Below are 18,578 nucleotides of genomic sequence, written 5' to 3'. Positions count from 1 at the left end.
TGAATAGGAACAAAAGAGGCTGCCTTAAAGAAGAAAGCCAGGCCTTCTTTACTACTTACAAAAAATGTAAAAAAATTCTGTCAGCTTCTTATCCTCAGAAAAGAAAAAATGAAGCTTAATAAACACACATGGACCCCAAAAAAGAGGCAAATAAAAGACCTTACCTTTTATTCCATACCACAACCAAAAGCACTTTGTATAAATTCCTTGCTTAAAACAAGTTAGCTAAACAAATATACATAAACATATTACTTAGCTCACAAAGCAACAGAAATCATCAAACAGAGAGGTCTTTCCTGAATATTAGCAAGTAGACTGACTAACACAACCCCACTATCCCCAAACAGGAAGCAGCTAGTCATTTCCAGGTGAATTTAAGGATTCCTGGCCCAATTAGCAATGGGAATCAGCCCAATCAGTGTGCAGGAGATAACAGGTTTGGGGTATAAATGCTCACACCAGGGCCCCCACTTAGTCCTTTAGGAGTAATAAAGATGATGATGAGGAAACCTTTGGGTTGTTTGTTTAATTGAATCAGTTTGCTTGCTTTTGTGGGTTTTTTTCCTTTAAGATGCTGACTGAAAATCAAATTAATTATGAAGGCTAGTTTTGTAAATACTTTTTGTATGAGAATTAGATATTAATATGTATAGGTATTTCAGTTTTGTGGCTTCCTAAGTAAAAAACTTCAATAAAGGGCCGATAAGGTTGGGAATTTTCTTTTACATGCTAGCTGTTTAATAAAACATCTTTTAATATTAAATGAGTAAGAGTTGTTTAGTAAGAAGATTTCTATTTGCTAGAAATTAAACTGAATTGGTTTGTTTGTCTAACCTTGTTAATTGCCTTTGTAGAAATCTAAGTGATAGGCTTGCTCCTTTAGAGATAATGAATATTTAGTGTTTTACTTTGGAGTGTGGGTAAGGCTCTTTTGCTCCATGCCTTTCTTAAGCAGTGTGGCTGTTTCTCACTTCAACTGCAAATGTTATGCTGTAGTCAGTCGGTGACTTACCTGTGTTGGAGCAGTTCAGTGTGAAGCTGAGCTCTTTTTCTGCTTTTTAGGTCGAATTTAGCCTGTGTAGTGGTGTTTTGGTTTTGCAGTACTTGGAGCTATGGGTACTGAGATAGGGATGGCCCATGGAGGGTGTAGGGTCAAGTGGGCTCCTTGGCTGCATCATTTAAGGGCTGTGCTGGAGTGCTCAGTAAAGTTAAGCTGTCTCCAAGTAGAGGCTAAATAGGTCTGGATGCTAATGAACCAAATAAATAGCTGTCAAGGTAAATGTATTAAAGTGCTAATTGAATTTTTTTGGTGGTGGAGGGCTTGCTGTTGTTCTGTGGACATGGTAATAGATTTTTCTCTTTCCTTTGCAGTCATTTTGCTCCCCAAGTTGTTTTTTTTTTGTTTTTTTTTTTTTTTTTTTTTTTTTTTTTTTTTTTTTTTTTTGTGGGCTGTGTAGTTATGTAGAAGGGGATGTGCTGTTCTTGCTTTAATGGGTACAGGAAAACCCAAACTCATGTGAGCAGGTCTATTCAGGCTGCCACTGGTAACCTCGTAGCAGGTATGTGCTTAGGTGGTTGCAGCTGGCTCTGAGATTCTCACCAACAGAGTGAAAAACCTTTCAGTAATAGTAGTGGTGACTTAAATGGAAGGTTGTGTTAATGGTTTTGGACTGTACCATATTTAAGCTTTGATGCTATTCTGATAGATGTTGTCTGGCTGAACCTAAGAGCATTTATTGGATGAGATTTATTTACTACTGTTTGCTAAGTAAACTGTACCAAGGAATGACAGCTCTTCTACAGTGTAAATAAGTAGTTGCCTAAAGGAAGTATAAGCTAAGCAAATGAAGAGACCAGCTTTCTATTCTCTCCATCAAAAGCTAAACTTAAAAAAGACTAAATAAGAATTAACTATTTTTCCTCTCTGAGAATTCCCTTCTATTGCTGACCACTTCTCTAGTGACCATTTGAGATGCACTAAGAAGCATCTTTTCTCCAAGTAGCTGGGAGGGGAGGACAGCGAGCGCTCTGCTGGAGCGCTACGGCTGAAGTGCTGCGGCGGGGGCAGCTGCGGTCCGTGCCGTGCCCCTCTCTGTGTTTAACCCCGCAGGGCTGTCCCAGCCTCCGGCCCGAGGGCAGCGGGGCCGGCCAGGAGCCGCCTCTCCCCGCAGACGCTCCGCCGCCAAGGGGCGCTTTGACGGAGCGCGCCTCCCGCACAGGTTTGTCCCTCGGCGGCGGCCGTCGAGGGCGGGCTAAGATGGCGGCGGCCAGCTGAGCCCTCGTGTGCTGTGCTCCCGGTGCCGGTGCCCGCAGCCATGTCGGGCCGCCAGGGCAACAAACTGCCCAGCAACCTGCCCCAGCTGCAGAACCTCATCAAGCGCGACCCCACCTCCTACACCGAAGAGGTGCGGACCAGGGAGCGGTTGGGGCGGGCTGCGCGACGGGCACGGCGTACGGGCGGGTGCTGTTCAGCTGCCGCTGTTCTCTGTGTGTGCAGTTCCTGCAGCAGTACCACCACTACCAGTCCCATGTGGAGATCTTCACCTTCCAGCCGGACAAGCCCAGTAAGGAGCTGGCCGAGCTGCTGATGTTCCTGGCGCAGGTGAGCCCCCGGGCCCCAGCCCGGCTGTAGCAGCCTGTGCTTGGTACCGGCCTCCGTGTCTATTACTGATATACAAACAATGAAGCTTGCCAGGCCTGTGAGGTAAGCGCAGGTGTGCTCTAGAACCTTCACTCGCCCTGTCCCTTGCAGGTTGCCCACTGCTACCCCGAGCACATGGCCAGCTTCCCGCAGCAGCTGAAGGAGCTGCTCTCCTACCACCACACGGTCCTGGACCCCGACCTGCGCATGGTGAGACCGGCTCGGGCTCACCCTGCCCTTGGTGTGAGCCGAGAGCTTCGGGTTTGCTTGTCAATAAAGAGAAGCTGGAGAGCAATGTGAAGTTTGGGTTCTCTTGCAGACCTTCTGTAAGGCTCTGATCCTGTTGAGAAACAAGAATCTAATAAATCCCACAAGTCTGCTGGAGCTCTTCTTTCAACTGCTGCGGTGCCATGATAAACTGCTACGAAAGGTAAGGTGTGCTGACAAAAACCTGCATCTCCAGTGGGTTTTGTCCAGCTTGCCAGAGGTGATGCCAGAATAAGCAGCTCTTCTCTGCTTGGTTGGGAAAGTAGCATTTAAAATAGCTTAGGTGTTTGAGCAGTCAGTGCTGGAGGCAGGGCTCCAGCTCAGTGTTGGATGAATAACTGAGTTCTGCTGCTGAGTTTGGTTGTGTCTGCAGGTGAAAAACCTGGCTGTCAGAACAGGCTTGAATGAGGCAGGGGCAGGATTTGAATCAATATTTGATGCTGTTCATTGTCCTGCCTTGCTGTACTGTGAATTCAATATGGTTTTCAAATGCATGAGTCTCCATAGGTTGCTTTCCTGTTGTTTTTCCTGCTCTAAGTCAGTGATGTTCTCAGAGGTGATTGGCTGGGCCCCGTGTCAGTGCTTGGTCACAGGGTGTGTGCTCCTCTGTGTGTTACTCCCCGTCATCTCTCCACTTGCAGACCTTGTACACTCACATTGTGACGGACATCAAGAACGTCAATGCTAAACACAAGAACAACAAAGTGAACACGGTAGGTGCTTTGGCTTCCACGTGTCCTTTGACCTGACCGGCTGTTGTGGAAGACCTCTAAAGGTATCTTTTCAACTTGTTTTGTAGGCACTGCAGAACTTCATGTACACCATGTTGAGAGACAGCAATCCCACTGCTGCCAAGATATCTCTGGATGTGATGATAGAGCTTTACAGAAGGAATATTTGGTGGGTCTGGCAGGCTTGTGTCGATTTGCCCTTTATTGTGGGGCACACGGGCATCCTTTGTGGCATGTGGTGCAAAACATAATGCAGGAGATAGTGACTTAAATGACTTCCTAATTGTAGCCTAGTGGAGTTGTAACTTGTGCAAGGAGTTTAGCTGAGAAGAAATAATGTCTCATGTGAAATGAGTTACTTAAATATTTGCTGAGAACTAGTTTTCTGAGAAGGTGAAATTGCTAGACTTGAAATAAGATGTGGTTGGTTTTTTTTTTTCCAGGAATGATGCCAAAACAGTCAATGTCATCACAACTGCCTGCTTTTCCAAAGTGACCAAGGTGAGAGCAGAAATCACTGACACACTGGATGTTACCTTGGCTGCCACCTTCATGTGGCTGCATCTTAATAGGTTGTTATAGCAAACAAACTAGACTGATTTGTCTGTTGCTCGTTTAATTCTCAAAACAGCCCTTATGAGAGGAGGTGGAGCTTGGCAGCTTATCTTATAACAAGTGTAGCCTGGTACGGGGAGTGTGGATGTTCTTTTCACTGCTCTTTAGAACAGGCTGTCAGGATATCACCTCCTTAATATCTGCACTGTGAGCCTGTGGTTAACTGAGGAGAGCAGCTGTCCTGCCTGGGGCTTGACTGAATATTGGGCCTTCTGCGTTGGCTCTGGAGGCTTTAAAAACTTGTCCTATGGCTTGAGACAAGTTTTTACCCTGTGAAGGTCCAAAAGTGGTTCCATTCAATAACAGTCAGCCAACCAAAACTAAAAACTTAACCAGCTGAATGATATGAATTAATGTAAGCTGAGAGTTCTGAGCATCACCATGGCTCTCACCTCTCTAGCGCCTCCTGACAATGTTGACATGGAGTAACTGTGTTGAAATGATTTTGCAGGATGATAAAAAGACAGTTGGCAGCTTTGAATTTGGCATCATAGCAGCTCAGGTGCTCTGTGGTTCTGATTGCCTCTGAGGGATGATGGGCAGCTAAAATTGTCTGCGTTTGTAAAACACTTGTGGCTTTCAGGCTGTAACTTGCTTTATTTTCTGAACAGATCCATGCCTATTAAAAAAAATGGTTAAGTCTTTGCACAGTTTAAGGTGTGGGTGTAGGGTGGCTGTAAACTCTGTCCCACATGATCTCACTTTACTTTTCAGGTGTTAGTTGCTGGTTTGAAGTTCTTCCTTGGGAAAGATGAGGATGAGAAACAGGGCAGTGAGTCAGAGTCTGAGGTGGGTGTTGTGACCAAATACTTCCCTTCTCTGGTTTTCAGACCTGTTCTTGGTTCTGTTATCTTGGTGACTCTGGCTTTGCTGATCTGTCTGCCTGGGTGCTACTCATTGTCCCGTCTAGCTGTCTCCAGATGTTTCTGTGGTTCACAATTTCAGTGTCTGACATCTGGCCCCAAATGATGGCAGGATGTCTTTGCTGTCTGTTAAAAGAGAAATGCTAAGCTCTTCTTTATAGATGCTGGTACCTATGTGTTCTGACACTTAGGAAGGGGGATAGTTTTCAGAGTATGTGGTATTGAAAACTATTGGTAGTTTGTTTGTGATTGCCATTTGAAGCCTGGGTTACTTGAGTGTTGTGTTCCTTCCCCAAGGATGATGGCCCCACAGCCAGAGATCTGATGATGCGCTATGCCACCAACAAGAAAACCACCAAGCGCAAGAAGAAACTGGAAAAAGCCATGAAGGTCCTCAAGGTGAGGAGAGGGCTGTATGGCTTCCCATCACCTTGGATTGATCCTTCTACTACAGAAGTCCTGTTGTTGCTTGTTTAGCTGCAGATGGCAGATATTGCTGTGTGGCTGAAAACAAGGATAATTTTTAAATCTTCTTGATGAGGCAGCAGTCTTTTGACAGCAACCTTGAAACTGAAGCACTTTACTCAGAAAAAGAGAAAAATGTCTTTTACTCTTGGTTCCATGCAGAAGCAGAAAAAGAAGAGCAAGCCAGAGGTGTTCAACTTCTCTGCCATTCACTTGATTCATGATCCCCAAGGTGAGTGTGCAGTGAACTCTTAGTGCAATTTGTGTTAATCTAACAGCACTCGATTTGGTTGTCATCTGTTCCAGTGAATCTCTGGGGATGTAATTTTCTCAGATCAACCCAAAATGTATCTAAACATAGTTTTCAGTGCTGACCCAGTGCTTATGGTGTTGGGGAGCATCTGCTGGTTCCCTCTGCTGAACCTGTGCACAGCAGGCCTTTTAGGCACATGAGAAGTGAAATAACCCATTGGAATATGTGCTTTGGTCACCTTGAATTTATTCTGTGAAAGGGTCCTGGGCCTTGAAAATAAGAAGAAATCAAACTGCCTCTTCTGACTGTAATCCCATTTGAGTTGTGTGTTGTGCTCATTCAGTCTTCTGCAAAACCATTTTGCTTCTTCCAGACTTTGCTGAGAAACTGCTGAAGCAGCTGGAGAACTGCAAGGAGCGATTTGAAGTGAAGATGATGCTCATGGACCTAATATCCAGGCTTGTTGGAATACATGAGGTATGTACTTGGGTGACTTTATGGTGATCTGTTGGTAACGAGCCTGGTTTGGTTGGGCATGTTCTGGCCTTGTGCCTCTGGAAAGTAAAGTTTAGTTTTTCTGTATGTCCAAAAGCGTGTAGGGATGGTCAGGGAGTTGCCAGTACACTCATGGAATGGCACAGTGGTACAGACCTTGTGATACTAAGTGAGCTCTCCTAGAGGAAGCTATTGGTCTGGAATACGGGAGCTGAACCTAAAGAACAGAGGAGAACTTGGTGCTTCCAAGACCTTCCTGGGAAGCTGCTCATGCTGACCAGAGTTTTCAGTCAGGTGGTGCTGAACAAGAAGGAAACTGCACGTGGAGGATTTTATGTGAACTACCCAGTAATAAAATATTAGCACTGAATTAAGTGAAGAGTAATCCAGTCCAAGTTGGGCAATTTCAGAGCACATAAGGATTTAAATGGTAAGGACCAGGTGCAAAGACTGCAGCTGTATTTATCTTCGTGCAATTCATTTCCTTGTCCCACAAATATCAAACTCAACATAGGAGACAACATTTTGCTCTAAAATCTGATGCATTTGGTGAGCACACTAGAATGAGATGGTTTTAACATGTGTCATCTTATGAAGGTGATCTCAAGTTCAAAGACAAGAAGATAACAGGTCATAATTTGCCTTGCAGCTTTTTCTGTTTAATTTCTACCCCTTTGTTCAGAGGTTCCTCCAGCCCCATCAGAGGGGTAAGTAGTTACTCTAGGTACTGCTGATCTCTCATGTCTCACGTACAGACATTTGATAAAAGTGGCATTGAAAACAGACAGGTAGCAGTGGTTTGGTGGGAAGTGGGAGTAGTCCAGTGTGGACAAAGGATGTACAAATCTGTGACTGCTGGAAGTGCCAAGTGCTTTGGACTTCTGTGGAGGCTGCGTGCACTCAGGGCTCCTTACTTGAGGATTTGAGCAAAGGAATAAAAAGAATCTGAGTCCCTAATCCTGACCAGCTAAGCTAAGCATGGTTGCCTCATGCTGCTTCCTTTTATTGAGGTTTAACTGCAGTTCTGGAGCATTTCCTTTTGCTTCAGCTGGCTATTGTGGCTGGGTGGAGGCCACAGGAGTTCCTAATGCTTGGTGGGAGAGGAGAAACAGTTGTCCCAAAGAAGTTCAGGCTGAATGGTTTTGGGCCTGACTGAGCAGCTTGTTGAGTTTTAAGGGATGTGTTTATTGGCTGTAGCAAGCTGCAGCAATAAGTTTTGGCATCTTTTTCCTCTTTTTCTTCCAGAAGTGACAAAGATTCTTCTGTTTGCTGCACAGGCTTCACATCAGCTGGTACCACCTGAGGTCAGTGTTGTACCTGTGATGGATATTAAATGGGCAGCAAGGCAGCATGAAATTTCAACAGAGTGTGTGTGTGGGGAGGGGGAAGAAGAATTGGTCAGATTTGTTGGAAAAGCTTATGGTAATTGCAGCAATTTTTGCAAGTTCTGAGGTGTTGTTTCATAAAACCAGGGGCAGAAAGATATTTATTTTCTGCAGTAAAATTTGTGTTTAGAAAATACTCGTGGGCTGTACTGACATGTCCTGATGTGTCTTTCTATGAAAAAGGATGTATCTGTTAATAACACCTGTGTTAAGTTTTTATTAAATATGTGGGGTTTTTTTTTATTTTCAGATTATCCAGTCAGTGTTGATGACCATTGCCAACAACTTTGTCACAGACAAGAATTCTGGGGAGGTCATGACTGTAGGGTGGGTACAGAATTGTATGAGTCATGTCAAACTCCAAATATGTGGTAAAATACGTATTTTTTTTAAACAACATGCAACTTACTCCTGTTACTTGTGCCATGCTTTCAAGAAGCTGCTTGAGTTAAAAGTATGTTAGCTTCAACTTTGTATATTTTTGCTGGGAGTATTTTATGATGGTTTTCTCCTCTTACACTGGATGTTGTATAAATGCTGTATAAGGTTCTTCAAGTTTCAGAAAATTCAGTCTGTAAGTGGCACTTTATCCTAACTGGTGTTGAGAAAATAATTAATTTTCCCTGTTTTTAGAATCAATGCAATAAAAGAAATCACTGCGAGGTGTCCCTTAGCCATGACTGAAGATCTGCTCCAAGACCTTGTTCAGTACAAGACGCATAAAAATAAAAGTAAATATTACATGGATACCATTTTAAACTCATTTTTTTCCTGTGTTATGTGGTCTTCAGTTACAGCCTTCATGGGGGTGCTGTCCTAATTGGTTTTTAAGGGCTGAGACCACTTTGAGTGTTTGGGTTACATCTCTCTATTTGGAGTGTGTAGCCATGGGAGACAAAACAGTCAAGGGTAGTTATGGCAGGGGAACTAATGGACAAAAATAAAGCAAGAGAAGGGATTGTTAAGAAGAGTTAGCCCTGAGGAAGTGCTTTGTTCTATACCAGAGAAATCAGAGGGAGCTGTAAGCTCATAGAAGACATGAGTCAGCTGTAAATGCTGGTGATCTCTGTGAGCTTTTGGTTTGCTCAGAGTTCTGCTTTTTTCCTGACTCTCTCATTTTCTGGGTAGATGTGATGATGTCTGCAAGAACTCTGATCCACCTGTTCCGCTCTCTGAATCCAGAGATGCTGCAGAAAAAGTTCAGGGTAAGTGTTTCATGTGTTTTGCACGCACTAAAAATTGATGTGCTCAAAAATGATGAGAATTGGTCTCAGTATCCTCTTGAGAAGGTGGAGTAAAGTCTGTGTTGTTCCTCTGCCTTCTGCCTTTGGACATGGTGTGCTATCCACATGTCATTAGTTCAGTCATCTAACTCATGGTTAGGTCATGCTCCTGAAATTCAGCTGTTTTCCGAGATGTATTCAACCAGAGTCATTAAACTCTGCCACATGAAGTAAGGAAAGGTCTTTGGAGCCACACCCTCCTGTTCTTCCAGGTATTTTCATGGACTGGTGGATGTTATAATAGCAGTCTGCTTGATGTGTTTTGTTAATGTACAGGGTAAGCCTACCGAGGCCTCGGTGGAAGCTAGGATTCATGAATATGGAGAACTGGATGCCAAAGACTACATTCCAGGAGCAGAAGTGCTGGAGGTTGAGGATCAAAAGGAAGAGGGAGGAGCCCAAGAGGAAGGTTGGCCTTTTTTCTTTAAAAATTCTGGTTTGGGCATCACCATCACTAAGATCTTATGTGGACATGGAACCTCGTTTTTGTGCATTTCATTTTCTGCTGTGCTGTGCCTTGGCTTGCACATGTCCATCCTTGAGTAAGTGCTGTTTGTCAGTGAGGTTTGGTACTGTTTTGGTTTTTATGATACACACTGAGATGGGAAGCAGAGGGACAGACAGTACAGCTGTGAACCTTGTGTTCAGCTTCTCCTAAATAAAACCTTTTGACTATTACAGAGCACCAAAATAGTAGTTGGATATAATACTTGGCTTATTTAATTCAGTTCCTTTGCAAATGCTTTACGCACCCTGGAACCCCTGCCTGAGTCAGAAAAGAGATGGAAGAGTCGTTAAAAGCAAGGCAGAGTTTGGCGAATGAAGTCTGAGTGCTTTGCAGATGCTGCAGGAGCTGTGCTGGAGGAATGTAGGCCCTGATGGGACAGGCTGTGTAGTGATCACTGTAACACTGGGCTTGCTGGCACGGCAGTGAAGAGCAGTGCTGTGACTGTCTTGACTAATCCAGCTATGAAGCACAGTACTTCTCTTCTTGGTTTAGGTGGCTGGGAGGGGGAAGCACTATTACTGAGGAGCGTAATCAGTGTCTGTTAACTCTGTGGTGTTTCAGGCTGCCCCAAATGCACCTTGTTTTCAGGATCTTGCCTTGGAGATGAGAATTGAGCTTTGCAGAGCATAGCATGGATTGTGTCCCAGGGCAAAATGTAGTTAGGAGATAAATGAAATAAAGGAAAGGCAGCAAGAGCAGGTGATCCAAGCATCAATTATTGCCAATCTGGGTAGTGAAGATGAGTTTGTGTTAACAGCTCTGTACTTGTTCTGTGAGCAGATGGCTGGGAAAGTGCTAGCCTGAGTGAGGAGGAGGACAATGACGATGGAGAATGGATTGATGTGCATCACTCCTCAGATGAGGAGCAGCAACAAGTAGTGAGTTCCAAGTCTCTTCTATGCCAAATACCTATGAGTCTTGTTAATCACAGACCAGATTATCTTGCTCTTCACCTTCACATAGCTGCTCTTAAATACCTACCCAGGCCTTCAGAGCGAGCTGTCCTGAAGCAGTGAGGCTGAAGTGCTGTCAGCAGTGCTGCTGAAGTACACATGCTGTTAGGGTGGGAGGAGAGAAGTAGGAGTTATATCTCAGGGCTCAATGCCTTCAGAGCTGTGATAATCAGCTGAGAGCTTGCACTCCCAAAATCCGGTGTGTGGGTACTCCATTCAGACACTAGATGTTGCATATGAGAAAAAGGAAAAAGCCTGACATCTGGTTGTAGCGTTTCCCAACAATATTGCCATTGCATGATGTGTATTTGGGAGGCAAGGATCGTGGATTGTGGCACAGGAGTGGATTGCAAAGCTCTGATTCTTTTGTACTGTTTTGTTTTCCAAAGGCAGAAAAAGTGAAAAGTATGCCTGTAGAGGAACGAAAAGCCAAAGCTGCAGCAGTCAGTACAAGTAGGCTGCTAACTCAGGAAGACTTCAAGAAAATACGTCTTGCCCAGCTTTCCAAAGAACTTAATTCTGCACCTGGCAAAGCTGCAAAGCGGAAATATATTGAAATAGATGATGAGGAGGAGGAGGAGGGCAGGTAGGATATGGGCTGTTGAGGGTGTTTTTTTACCTATCCTTGACTGATGCAGCTCTTCACTGCAGTAGAGCACAGAGCTCTGCTGTTGATCAGTGTTCCCTCATGACAGCCAGAGCCTAGAATGCATGCTGGGCTGGTTGTTTTGTTATACTTGGGGGAAAAAAGCTTGTGGAAGCTCTGAGACTGTTTGACTTGTTCAGGCCAAGAGGCATGAGAGGGAGCATTTTGTAGCGCTAGCTGCCTGGTTATAGCTCCAGTGTTTCTAAAATTTGGTGAAAAAAGGACTTGGAAAAATGAGTGGGTGACTTTTGTAATGGATATCCCAAGCACGAGGAGCAGCCTGAAGGGAACAACAAGTGTCTATGTCTAAACTGATGGTGAGACAGCGGCCTAGGATGGGTGAGAGACAAAGGGTGAAGAGGGCATCTTTTTTTCCTTACCAGCTGAAGTTTTGTGTGGTGACCATTATTGGATTTGTGTGTAGGGGGGAGTTGCTTTCACTCAGAGATATTGAACATCTGCATAAGAAGCCCAAGTCAGACAAGGAGACCAGACTGGCAACTGCAAAGGTGAGGAACTGGTGTGTCCTGTATCCTGTCCTTCTGGGTTTGGGTTTGTCTTGTGCAGGAGGAAATGTTGAGGCTGCATATCTAAGGTAGGAGCCCAGCTGCTGTGTGGGTTTTGAGAGGTGATTTTAGTTTTTTGCTGTTGAATCTTGGATGTAACAGATAAACAGTCTCCTGCTGGTCACATGTGACCATGAAAATGCAAACAGACCAAATTTTCACTGTGAATTAACAAATACAGCCTGTATGGGAGAAGGCATGTATGAACCAAGTCATGCTGAACCCAGATTTGTTGTTAGTGCCATAGAACCTGTTACCATCAGGCAGGTGATGTTGATAATTGGTGAAGGAAACTGACCCCTTGTTGCTCTATTGCACTGTCTATTCTAGGCTGGAAAAACAGACAGAAAAGAATTTGTGAAAAAGAAAACCAAAATTAATCCATTTGCCAGCTCTTCCAACAAAGAAAAGCAAAAGAACAAGAACTTCATGATGATGAGATACAGCCATAGTGTCCGGACCAAGAACAAGCGTTCCTTTAGGGAGAAACAGGTAATGTTTCACGTTGGAGATGGATGGAGCAGTGTGAGCAGTAATTTGTGGTACTGGTGTGGTGCTGCCTACCCTCTGGCCTGAGGTGCTGCTGCTGTAACTCAGAGAAAGCCTGTGGCTTGGCTTGCCTGAGTCCTGCCCCAGAGGAAGAGCTACTTTGCAGATTGTGGTTCACTCTCCATAGTCTGACCTTTTTCTTGACACTGTTCTATCACAGACTCATCTGTCCTGGCCTAGAGGTCATCTAATAGCTTGTCACAAATGGAACAGATGCAAGTGCTGTTTATTAGCTACTTGTTGCTGCTGTTTTGAAAAACATTACTTCAGTTAAACAGTAGTTTGACACTAATGCTGCTCTCAGTGGTGAAGCCCCTGCCAGTCTAGGGTTTTACAAGGTATTATTAACTCAACTCATCCAAATGAGTTCAAGAAACTCGTAAAATAATCCAGTGGTCCAGTTGTTTTTTCTTCCCAGATAGTGTTTTGTGCAAGTCTTTGCATTCTGCTTGAACTTTGAGTTGTTTCCAGGATCATACACCTTATCCAAATTATATTTGTCAGCAATTTCTTGCCTTAGGAAGGGCAAGACAGGAACTATTAGTAGATTCAGCAGAGAATATCTGAAGCTTTTCTGTTGATCAGGAGGATGTGGACTAGTACTAGTGTATGTCCTCTGTACATGTTTATTGGGCATCATTCTGCCTCACCTCAATTAAAGCTGACAACATTGAAACCAGCTCTCAAAGTACCCACTATAGTTTGCAAGTGAACAATCCAGGTACTTTTAAAGAAGCTGCTGTTTACAGTTATACTTGGCTCAGTTATTCTAAAAGAACATCTTGAAGGATTTTGTCCTTATTAATGTTTTAAATTCAAATGTAATGGCTAAACAGCATTTATTCATACTTTTTTTCCTGTGAAAGTCGGTTTCCTGTTAGAGTGGGTTGGAGGATCTTAGTTGTATGTTGCTGCATTCTGCTGCACTTTTTAGTGGTAAGATAAAATGGCCTGCTTGCTATAGTCCAGAGCTGGCTCCTTTACTAGCTTAAAACATGTTTTATGTACAATAATATCTCCTTAGGGTGATAATGGCATTTATAAAAATTCCTTCTTCCCCCTTTTGTGATACTCCTTCACAAAACACCAGTTTTACTTACCTCTCTGTGGAACTGTAACTTTCTTGTTCTCTTCTCTTTGAAGTGAGTCAGTAGAATAGTTTGTTCTAATCTTCATAGTGTATGATTTGATAAGGCCCAGCTCTTGAACTGTACTGTGGAGTTTAGGTACATAACCCCAGTGTTTCTGCCACTCTTAATTGTTAGCATTTGCATTGCTGCTCCCAGCTTGAGCTGATGAGCTCCTGGAGTTTTTATCAGAGGTTAAAGAAATTGAACAGAGTTTTGATGTAGTAGTGTGGTGTTTTCTCAGTTACTGTGCTCCTTAACTGAATACTCGCCTCTTGTTTTGTGGTTAGCTGGCTCTTAGAGATGCACTTCTGAAAAAGAGAAAACAGCTGCTAAAATAAATGCTGGAGAGAGCTTCATCACCCTTGGAGAAGTCACCCTGGAGATGCTGACTTGCACCCACCATCACCCTGAGGGAAAGGAGGACTGTGGTGCCTTATGGATTTAGCTCTGATCTGTTTGGAAATGCAAATGGAGCTCTTGCAAGCTGATGGATACTGCATCAATAGGACACAGGCCTTAATCCATGGTGGATTTGAATCTGTTTTTAAAGCATTCTAGGGAAGAAGGCAATTATATTTTTATTTCATGTAATTTACTTATGTATGTGTAAGTATTAAAATACACAACTGTATGGTAAAAATTCTACTTGATGCAATTAATGACTAAGCAACAGAAAGAAAAAAAGAAAAAAAAGAAAAAAGAATTCTCTGCTCAGTCTGTAAAGCATGTGGATATAGTTAGTGTCTGTGCCTGTCTTAGGTGAGTGACTGTACAGATGGAGTGAACTTTTGTCTGAGCAGCTGGCTTTGACCAATTTAATAATACCAACTTAATCTGTGATGCAGGTGAAATTAATTCAAGTGTTGTGGGGAAGAACAGTTCATTACAGCTTACTGGGAAAAGACAAATACAGGTAGTGTATTGGGAGATGGGGGTTTTTTTTGTTGCCATTTAAATACAAAAATAGCATCACATAACAGAGAAAAAAGGAATGTTTTCCTATAGTGGTGTGCCTTCTGGTGGGACTTGCCAATGTGTCTTGGCAAGTACCTGCAAAAATCATGTGGGTGTATGGATTCTCTGTCTAAGGTTGAACTTGTGCTTTAGTGTCAACCTCTGTTGGGACCATTAATGGGTTTTTTGTACCTTCCCCAGCCACCTGTTTTAATGGAGTTGATAAACTATTTATAACTTCAGTTATTTATACTGTCCTTTTTCAAAGTCTGTTAGAAATGGATTTCTTTGTGGTGCAGAAACAGGTGCCACATGCACAGTACAATGGAAATGCATTCGGCGGGGGTGCTTTTTTCCATTCTGCTTAGGAAACCAGATTAATGTTCATATCCCATGTGGGAATTCACTTAGCTATTTGTTTAATATGTATTTGTGATAACTTTAATTCTTTCTTGTATGGATTTTGTTTTGCTGTCACACTGCTTCCTAGAGCAAAAAAACCGTAGAGAGGCTTAAGGGCGAGAAGGACAGAGTAGGGTGTGTGATTTTTTTGGTTTTTTTTTGTTTGTTTGTTTTTTACAGCTCTCTGCTTTATTCAAATTGTATGTTCCTGCTGAGGGAAGGGCAGGGATTGGTACTCAGCAGGGAGCATGGTTAAGCTCTCAGGTGGAGGAGCTCGTGTAGCTGACAGCCGGAGTGCTGTTGGGATGGAGTGTGGGGCAGGGGCTGGAGTCAAAGGTAGGGGGAGGAGAAAGAAAGTACAGCGTTTAAACCACAGTTGTACTGTGGTGGGAGTGTTTTTTCTGCTGAGCAGTTTGTTTCCTTGTGCATGTGTCCAGAAACTAATAACCTCTGACACTAAAAGAGTGGTAATTTTTTGCCCCCGCGGACAACAGTCTAGTCTCTTCCTGTTTCCCTCTTGTTTACAGCCTTGCCTGTGCTGTGTCAGCCAGCGTGCTGACAGCTCGGCCAAGCGTGCGTTTGTCCCCTCTGCCCTCGGTATGGAATCGACCGTGTTGGACCGGCTTTCATCACCGTGCCCAGCAGCAGCGCTGCCGGGGCAATGCACGTGTTACCCGGTACCATGTTACCTGCTGCTGTGGTTGCCCGGTCCCGTGTCTCACGGGACGAAGCGGGCTTGCAGGCTCCGGGCGGGCGGGCCGTGACGCCTCGGGGCGGGCCCTGGGGCGCGGGGAAGGGCGGGCTGGCCCGGGGGCGCCGCTGCCGCTCCATCCTGCGCCATGGGCTGCGGGCCGTGGGCGCTGCTGGCGCTGCTGTGCGGGGCGGCGGGGGCGGCGGCCCCCCTGCGCTGCAACGTGAGCCTGGACAGCCCGGCCGAGCAGCGCTGGCTGCCCGTGCTGCGGCACTTCGAGCCCGCCTTCCTGCGCGCCGCCGTCCAGCGGATCATCGAGTGCGTGCGGCCGGGCGGGCGGGGAGCGGGGACAAGCGGGGCCGCGCCGGGAGGGCTGATGGAGCAGCGCAGGGGTGCCCGGTGTGAGCCGCTGGCGCGCTCTCGGCTGACCCCTCGGGTGTGTCTTGCAGCGAGAGCGTACCGAAATGGGTTCACCAGGTCATCCAGCCCATAGCAGCCGAGCTGGAGCTGTTCATGCCGCAGCCCTTCGCGGGAGAGATTGCGGGGATGTGCAAAGCACTGGGAATCAATCTCGGAGATGGAATCCTGCTGAACTTTGCCTACGAATCCACTGCGTAAGTGTCCAGTACTTACATGGTCTCGTACAGGTTGGCGTAGAGCTTCAGTTCAGCGTGGGAGAAGGCACGTGGTGGGTTACTTGCACTGTTCGTTTTGAGAGCAGTTCATCTGTTCAGCCGGAAGGCTTCATTCTCTTTTGGCCGATTGAATGCTGAATGGAACGAGAAACGGTTATGTTTTCTATTGGGAAGTACAAGTAATATCTGACATAGTTTTGTGTATGTACCTATATGTAAACGTATTAAAATTCAAAAATCATTTTTGCTGGTAAGGTATGGTCCATCCAAAAGTAGAGATCGTTTATGTTTGAAGGTGATGTAATGTTCTCTGTCACTTAAAAATTGCCAGAAAGGAGGCTAGAATAATTAGTTGCTCTCTCATTTATCTGAGAAAGTTACTACTAAACTATTTTCTGGATGAAAGTTCAATGGCTGCGTAGTATCACTTCCCGATTTGAACAGTGGAAAATTACTGTAGTATTTTTATGGCAGCAAACAAAATCTCAGTGAAAAAATACTGAGTTTCATTGTCTCTTCTGGCTCTAGAAACACGGTGCAGGAGAAGAATCAACACTTGGTGTTGCGTCTGGAGATCCTAAAATATTTCCCCATATACATTTTAGCAAATACCAAAGCATGTGGCTCCTTGTTTGCGTTTGGATTTTTTTTTTTTCTTAGTGTGTAGTACTCAGTTTATATATATTTTTTTTAGTAAGGACTAATATTGAATATGATATGTTTAAGTGCTGGCTCTTTTAGTTTCACAGAGGATACTTGTCATACTTTGTCCTGGTGAGATCCCTGAAATCTAGTTTCTTAGCTTGGATACTAGAAAACCCCCATCAACTGGGAATAGGCTACTTACGTGAAGAATTGTTTACCTTTATGCTTTTGAGAGGCAGAGTTATTCGCCACTGAAATGACCAACTCAAAACTACAGAGAAAATAAGTTAATTTCCTGCTAATGCAATATACTCCACCAAAAAAACTTGTTTTAATGAAACCGAACTTGTTACACAAGGAGTAAGAGCACTCTTCCTGCTCCAGAGAATAGTCTGTTATTGAAATGGCTGCTACGTGAACCAATTTTATTGATGGGACTTAATTTGAACTTATCTACTTCAAGTTATAGACAGTCCAAATGGAAATGAAATCATAAGAATTAACTGCAGGAAGTGTGACACTTTATGGATGCTTTCAGATGTTAGCTTTTCATTATGGCTTACAAAAGTGAAATGAAATAATGATTTGTCTCAAGTGGAAGTGCTGCTTTCTGCTTGCCCTATAATTTCTGACCTGCTGTGGACTGTGGTGTGGTACTGGACTCCTCTTTGTATGGTAACATTGTATGGCACTTAGCAGAGCATCAACTCAATTACTACTGAAAGGTTGAGCTCCTTCAGCTAGAACATTGCAAGCAGTGCCAGAGCTGTGCTTTCAGTCATTCCCTGCCCTGTTCTGTTTGCAGATTCTGTACCAGCATTGTGGCTCAGGATGACAAAGGAAACATTTACCACGGTCGGAACCTGGATTACGATTTTGTCGATATATTGAGCAAGATCACGCTGGATGTGCAGTTTATAAAGGGTGGGCAGGTATGGTCTGGGGTTGGTGTGGCTGGGTGGTGTTCCATGAAGAATGGGACAGCCCCATAGCTGCTTAGATGGGGGGTTTAATGTAGGAATGGGGTTCCCATCCCAAATATACTGGATTGTTAGAGCAATGCAGTTATCCTCCAGCAGTGTGGGATTAATGCTGATTTTCTTTCCTTTCTGGGCACCCAGTTTATGGTGATGGACTGGAAAATGTAGAACAGCTTAATCTAGTATTGAAGATATTATTTCTACGAGATGCTGAAAGAAATATCAAGATGCTAAAAAGAAAATGAGATATTAGGGAATATGGCAAAGAGATCAGTTTTGGTAGGAACCAGTTCTAAGCTGCTTTTTTTTTTTTTCTTCTTTAGACCTTGTGAATGTCTGTGACCAATAAGTGTGTTTCTAGACAAAGATTTTCAAAAAACAATTAGTTGCTAGTGCAGTTTTGTGAGTCTTTTTTTTTAAATGTTCATTAGTCTCCATTTTGTAAACAGAAAAGTTGCTGTTTGTTGCTTGGCAGTTCGACCTGAGCAAAAGTCTTGTAGCTGTCAGTGATCACAAACAACTGAAATGCTGTGAGTTTGAGGCCTCAGAGTCCCTTTCTAATTTACTTGGCATGTTTTCCTGTAACTGAAGGCATGGTGTGCTATAGTAATGTAGGTATGAAAGGTATAGAAAGAAGTACAAGCTGCAGATTCCAGCAGTCTTCTGTTCTGGAATGCTCAACTGCTCTCCTTCCCCCTTTCAGGTTGCGTACCAAGGCACCACATTTCTTGGTTATGTAGGCTTATGGACTGGACAAAGTCCACACAAGTTCACCATCTCTGGAGATGAACGAGGTAAAGGAAGTGTCTTTCATAGTAGATGTTGTGTGTTGTTTTTGTTGATTGTTGCCTGCCCTGGCCTTTTTCTCGCGGAGGGAGCAATGAGGTTAAGGTTGCCAAAAAGGATCTGAAGTGGAATGTG

General features: G+C 44.1%; 2 protein-coding genes and 1 long non-coding RNA gene across 3 annotated transcripts in view; 2 read left to right on the top strand and 1 right to left on the bottom strand.

Annotated features, from left to right (window-relative positions):
* Positions 1-2,222: 2,222 nt before the first annotated feature.
* Positions 2,223-15,025, top strand: SDAD1 (SDA1 domain containing 1). Its single transcript, XM_053976250.1, has 22 exons — positions 2,223-2,405; positions 2,498-2,602; positions 2,753-2,851; positions 2,961-3,071; positions 3,550-3,621; positions 3,708-3,808; positions 4,083-4,140; positions 4,969-5,043; positions 5,415-5,516; positions 5,745-5,814; positions 6,209-6,312; positions 6,980-7,037; positions 7,576-7,634; positions 7,966-8,042; positions 8,349-8,446; positions 8,844-8,920; positions 9,275-9,407; positions 10,287-10,384; positions 10,849-11,045; positions 11,530-11,614; positions 12,002-12,163; positions 13,638-15,025. Exons 1-22 carry the CDS (start codon positions 2,316-2,318, stop codon positions 13,686-13,688), a joined length of 2,082 nt encoding a protein of 693 aa, XP_053832225.1. The 5' UTR covers positions 2,223-2,315; the 3' UTR covers positions 13,689-15,025.
* A 486-nt stretch (positions 15,026-15,511) lies between these two features.
* NAAA (N-acylethanolamine acid amidase) overlaps positions 15,512-18,578 on the top strand; it is an 8,915-nt gene continuing 5,848 nt past the window's right edge. Inside the window, exons 1-4 of the mRNA XM_053976359.1 lie at positions 15,512-15,715; positions 15,847-16,011; positions 17,483-17,609; positions 18,361-18,451. Coding sequence (XP_053832334.1) covers positions 15,546-15,715; positions 15,847-16,011; positions 17,483-17,609; positions 18,361-18,451 — 553 coding nt within the window. The 5' untranslated portion in view covers positions 15,512-15,545. The remainder of the gene's footprint in view (positions 15,716-15,846; positions 16,012-17,482; positions 17,610-18,360; positions 18,452-18,578) is intronic.
* Positions 16,037-18,578, bottom strand: part of LOC128806639 (uncharacterized) — a 16,492-nt gene continuing 13,950 nt past the window's right edge. Inside the window, exon 3 of the long non-coding RNA XR_008436890.1 lies at positions 16,037-16,166. This is a non-coding gene — a long non-coding RNA (uncharacterized LOC128806639). The remainder of the gene's footprint in view (positions 16,167-18,578) is intronic.

Source organism: Vidua macroura, chromosome 4, assembly GCF_024509145.1.
Source record: "Vidua macroura isolate BioBank_ID:100142 chromosome 4, ASM2450914v1, whole genome shotgun sequence".
Lineage (NCBI taxonomy): Eukaryota > Metazoa > Chordata > Aves > Passeriformes > Viduidae > Vidua > Vidua macroura.
The sequence above is the reverse complement of the archived record's forward strand: the minus strand, read 5'-3'. Positions and strand labels throughout refer to the sequence as shown.